This window comes from Scylla paramamosain, chromosome 46, assembly GCF_035594125.1.
Source record: "Scylla paramamosain isolate STU-SP2022 chromosome 46, ASM3559412v1, whole genome shotgun sequence".
Lineage (NCBI taxonomy): Eukaryota > Metazoa > Arthropoda > Malacostraca > Decapoda > Portunidae > Scylla > Scylla paramamosain.
This window is the reverse complement of record NC_087196.1, coordinates 6,482,358-6,488,357: the sequence shown is the minus strand read 5'-3', so window position 1 is coordinate 6,488,357 and position 6,000 is coordinate 6,482,358. Positions and strand designations below refer to the sequence as shown.

Sequence of the window (6,000 nt, the reverse complement as noted above, 5' to 3'; positions counted from 1 at the left end):
GGTGGGAGTGTAATGGGTTATGTTAGGATATATATGCATTTAATTAGTGTTTTTTATGATTTTATTGGTGGTTTTGGTAAGGCTCACTGGAGAACATTCAGATTTTCAGGGATGTTTTCGTGATTCAGCCAGTGGTACAACAAATATTCTGCATCACTGACTAAAAGCAAACTAAAACGACGACAGAAAATCAGACTTATCTCCGTGACCTTTGAAATATATGTAAGAAAAAAAAAAGTTACAAAACACGCCGCAAGATTGTAACCCCCCTCTCTCTCTCTCTCTCTCTCTCTCTCTCTCTCTCTCTCTCTCTCTCTCTCTCTCTCTCTCTCTCTCTCTCTCTCTCTCTCTCTCTCTCTCGGTAAACCAAACTACTCAAATCACCTTAAGTCGTTTAATTCTCTCTCACCTTAGGAAGTGCGTGAACCGTCTCAAGGGAACAGTGGTTAATGAAGGTCGGGGGTGTTAAATATAGGCTGGTGTAGTGTGCAGAGTGTAGCGACTGGAGGAAGGCAGGGGTGCGTCAGATGCTTATATTTAGAGTGATATGACGCAACCCGGGTACACTCTTCAGATATTAATGGCGGTGCTCGTCTCCTCGGGTGTTGCGTCACTTCTGTTGTGTGGCTGTGTCTTGGGGGCCGCAGTGTGTCGGGGTTAGGTTACCTCAGAATTTAAGGGTTTGCGTTACATGAATACGGAACACGAAAAGAAAACGAAGTAAAGAAGAAAAAAAAAAAAAAAAAAACCATGAAAGTTTGTAGATGCTGTTAAGTGTAGAATACTTTGTAAATCACTAGAATCTTGAATAAAAACAATAACTTTCTAGAAAACACGATAACTTGCTAATCTAATCTAACCTAACCTATTAAAAGAGCAGAATTCTTGCTAAACCACTAACAAAACTATGAAAACAAACAACGACGCTCGCAAACCCCACTGACTTCCACCAGAACCTATTAAAAGCTACGATAGAACACGGAAATGCTTGGATACACTAACCTTACAAATGAAGCAGTGTCGATAGGTAATCTAAACCAAGGTGGCCAGTGGCGGTCCTTGAATAGCAGGCAGGATAGACGGGACCCACTCACCTGCTCTTGAAACTGTCTATATGCATTTATCATTGGCTAAATTTGATCTTCCCTATTAGACTTGAGCTTGGCAGAGGGTGAAGGTGCGTAGCTGAGGTGTTAGGTTTAATGTCCAAGCACTTCCGTTTAAATTCATTTCACTTGACTTCCTACGCTATTTGTGGACATATTTTTGCTTGGCAGAATGTACTTGAATTGCTATGAAGTTAGGTGTTCTGAGACGTCGCCAGTTTTTCTCAGCGCCCTCCTCCCCAGCTGCTAATTATGTACATGAGTCTTATTCGTCCATGTATGGAGTATGCTTCAAATGTCTGGGGGGTTCCACTCATATTGGTCTTTTAGACAGGGTAGAATCAAAAGTTTTACGCCTCATCAACTCTTTTCCTCTAACTGACTGTCTTCAGCCTCTTTCTCTTTGCCGCAGTGTTGCATCTCTAGCTGTCTTCTGCCGCTATTTTCATGCGAACTTTTCTTCTGATCTTGCTAACCGCATGCCTCCCCTCCTCCCGCGGCCTCGCTACACAAGACTTTCTTCTTTCTCTCACCACTATTCTGTCCACCTCTCTAATGCATGAGTTAACCAGTATTCTCAATCATTCATCCCTTTCTCTGGTAAAATGTGGAACTCCCTGCCTGCTTCTGTATTTCCATCTTCCTATGACTTGAATTCCTTCAAGAGGGAGTTTCAAGACACTTATCCTTCAGTTTTTGACTATCGGATCCTATTCGGGGACCGGTATCCCAGTGGGCTTTCTTTTATTATTAGATTTTTGTTACCCTTGGCCAGTGTCCCTCCTACATAAAAAAAAAGTCGTTTAGATAGCTTAGGTGTCTCTTGAAGCTGTCCAGTATCTCTCCTCCTATCACTGTCTAAATATATTCACTTTACTCTTATTTCTTGACTGATTTGTGCTTGCCATAGTGTAGAGGCGTGGAGAAAGCTAAGGTGTCTTCAAGCTGTCCACTATCTATGCACTTCTTACTGTCTAAATTTATTCCACTTCGCCACTCTATTTGTGGAGTAACAAATGCGGCTGGGGGACACCATGGTACAGTGGGACCGCGCGCTTTGGGGGGCAAGTGGTCATCGGGTTCGAATCCTGGCTACGGTCCGAGGGTAGGAAGGGCATCCACTCGGGGTAACTGTTCCCTAATGCCAAATTCAAAGTCGAAAGAGAGATTTGCTTGCCAGTTTGTGAAGACGCTTAGGTCGAGTGCCATGAAACTGCCCGTCCATACGCTGGTTACTCTTAGGCTAAACTTATTTCACTTTATTATATTTCATTGACCATTTTTTGGGCTGTCAGTGGGTTGAAGTGTAGCTTGGATATCCTGGCTACACTTTTGCGTATTTGTAGTTGTCAGGGTGTAGTAAGTGTTTTGTGGCACCTTCAAAGCTAAATTGGGTCTTCGTTTGTATTCCTGTGTGTATGTGGGAGGTAGTAGGGGGATCTTTCATTGGAGCTGGCGGACGGTTTTTTCCTTCTTGTCTTCTTTTTCCTCTCGTTTGCCTGTCCGTCTTCCGCCATTGTGCGTAGAAAATGATAAGGAAGGAATAAATCAATAGACACTTCATAAACTAAATTGGTCGTCTTGGTGTTTTTTTTTTTTTTATTGTGAATGGACTTTCTTTTTTCATCTTTCTTTTTCATCTTCCGTTTTCTTTTTGTTTTCTTTTTTTTTCTCTTCCTTCTTTTGCTTTGATTCTGTCTCATTTTCCTTATTTTTTCGTGACTTCTTTATTTTATCGTTCTTTATTTTCTCTTTCCTTTCTTCCTTTTTCTCCTTCCTCCCTCCCTTCTTCCCTTTAACCCAAAACCATTTTTTTCTTTACTTCCTTCTTCGCTCTTTCATTTCTTCCTTTTATTTTATCCTTCCTTTTCCTTTTCTTTTCCTCTTCCCTCCAACCATCAGTCCGTTCATTCAGCCGGATACGAATCTCGCCATCACACACGCACGAGAGAAAACGAAAAACAAGCGAACAAAAGGAAACTCGAATAAATACATAGATAAATACACAAGTAGTGGCCATGTCAGTGTGGAATTAGTTGCTGTCATAGTCAAGATGATTCTGCAACTCAGCGTATAATGGAAGTTGTTGTATCATGTTTTTTTTTTGTTTATTTATTTATTTATTTATTTTTTTGTATCATCTTCCCATTGTGTCGTTTTTTTATATGTTGTGCTTTATTATAGTTTATTTTATTGTTTTGTTTTATGTATTTTATTTAATTGTTTTTATAGGTTCTCTCTCTCTCTCTCTCTCTCTCTCTCTCTCTCTCTCTCTCTCTCTCTCTCTCTCTCTCTCTCTCTCTCTCTCTCTCTCTCTCTCTCTCATAATAACGATGATAGTGTCGTTCTGTTTATTCATTTATTTATTCATTTATTTATTTTACGGTATAGGTGATGTTTACGATGATTGTGGTGGTGGTGGTGGTGGTGGTGAAGGTGGTGGTGGTGGTGGTGGTCAGGTCACATACTTTTGTCCTTTGTGGTGGTGAATAATAGTGGTGATGTGTAGTGACGTCATTTCGTGATGTGCGTTCGTGATGGACTTATGACATTATCGAGCACTAACGGACACACACACACACACACACACACACTCACACACACACACACTAGCAGCAACTACCCAGATATGTAATAAATGAATGAAAGATAGAGGAAGAGAAAAAAAAAAAAAAGGAAATGGAATAAAACGATAATTCAGATTTGCATTAAATAAAATAAAAAGAAAAAAAAAAAGGGAATGAAGGAAAGAGAAAAATGAAAACCACAAACACAAAACAGCAATCCAAATCTGTATAAAAGAAACAAAACAAAAGAAAAACAAAGAAAGAAAAATGGAAATTGTGTTATATTATTTGCCGTGTAGATAGTAAACATGCAAATGCGTTTAGGTTGATAGTAATCTTGACCAGCAAAGGTGAATTAAAATCAATTACTCGCGTTTAACTGCACACAGGTTATTCACTAGATGTCCGCTGAGTGTATGTGTGTCCGCTGAGTGTGTGTGTGTGTGTGTTCACATATCCTATCTTTTAAGCGGCTTTAGTGGAAGTTAATTGGGATTTTCAAGTGTGTGTCAATGATTCTAGGGTAGTTCTATTATTTTTATAAACGCTATTGGTGTTTAATTTTTTAATTTATTTATTTTTTACTATCCTGGTGATAATTTAAAGTTATGAAAAAAGAGCGTTTCTGGTTTTCATGGTTTTAGCGAAAGTTAAACAGGCTGTAGTAGAAGTTATTGTGGTTGTCATGGTTATAGTGATAGTTATTGAAGTTAATAAGGTTTTCACGGGTGTTTTCATGATCAAAGCGGTAGTTTAACAAATGCTTGTCATCATCAATCAGAGAACCGGACTAATCGCCTCTGTGACCTTGGAAAACAGTGTTGGTGAACGAGAAAAGCGTTCAGTAATCAATGTTTGTGCGTCATGCTTGGTTGCGTGATAACTTCGAAGAATTTTGGTGCTAGACTGAACAGGAAATATCCGGAGAGGAGCGGACGCAAGACCGAGGATTTGAATAGACTGAAGAACCACTGCGAAAATTATTTAAAGGGTTACATGAAAACTAGTCCAGGTAACAGTTACGTAGAAAGTTTGCTGACTTGAAGACTGTGGTGATGCAACGACCCTTTTGTAAACTTGGCTTATGACGTGTTTGTGTGTGTGTGTGTGTGTGTGGAGATAAGAGTGTTGATGCTTAACAGTGTCACGGTGCCACACACACACACACACACACACACACACACACACACACACACACACACACACACACACACACACACACACACACACACACACACACACACACACACACACACACAGACACACACACACACATTTTATGACTGGGTTGAAAGGGACAGAATGAGTCGGTTTAAAGAGACGGGTAAGTTGAAATTAAAGGATCAAGCTTACTGGATTTAAAAAGACGAATTTAAAGGGATAACGATTTGAAAGCCATTTAAAGGGACATCAATTTAAAAAGACAGATTTAAAGGAACATATTTAAAAAGACGGATTGAAATGGACATTGATCTTAAAAGACGGATTTAAAGGGACAGACACATTAAAAAAGACGGATTTAAAGAGAGATTTAAAAGGACAAACATTCTAAAGAGACAGTGAAAGGGACATATTTAAAAAGACTGATTTAAAGGGACATTTATTAGACCGATTTAAAGGGACATTTAAAAGACCAATTTAAAGGGACAGGCAGATTTAAAAGGAGATTTAAAGGGACATAACAGTTACAGACATTCATTAACTACTAATTGTGTTACATAATCGTTAGTTACATAAGTCATTCTCTTCTGTGTTGTTGGGAGAGTAATTAATTTATCTCTTGTTGCATAATCTGAAGTGTTGCGTTAAATAATCATATCTTGTGTTGCAGGAGAATAATTAATTTGTGTTGTTGAGGCTCATAACTTTTTGTGATGTTGCATAATGGTTAACTATTTGTGTTGCTGCATAATATTAAAGTGAGAAAATAATTAGGTTGTGTTGTTGCGATTCATTAACTATTTTTGCTTTGTGTTGCATAAAATCTCGAGTGTTGCATTGGATAATTACAAATGTGTGTTGCGGGCAAGTTGTTATTTTGTGTTGCGTAATCTCAAGTATTGCAATAAAGTGTTGGTGGGGAAATAGTCATGGTATTTTGTATTGCAGGGACTCATGTTTGTTTGTAGTATTTGTAGTGTTGCAGGTCACTTAAGGTCCGTGTTTCTTGTGTTGCAGATCGAGTACATGATCATTAAGCTGGACCACAAGAACCGCCGTGCTCAACTCTCTCTCCGAAGCTCCGAACTCCTGGAAGTGTTGCGTGAAGCAGAGGAGACAAACCCTAAGTGAGTCACGAACACAACTTTTTCATTTTCTTTTTCCTT

General features: G+C 39.0%; 1 protein-coding gene across 1 annotated transcript in view; it reads left to right on the top strand.

Annotated features, from left to right (window-relative positions):
- The window catches only part of LOC135094687 (glutamate--cysteine ligase catalytic subunit-like), a 35,055-nt gene that overhangs the window by 14,216 nt on the left and 14,839 nt on the right, over positions 1-6,000 (top strand). Inside the window, exon 2 of the mRNA XM_063995001.1 lies at positions 5,852-5,961. Coding sequence (XP_063851071.1) covers positions 5,852-5,961 — 110 coding nt within the window. The remainder of the gene's footprint in view (positions 1-5,851; positions 5,962-6,000) is intronic.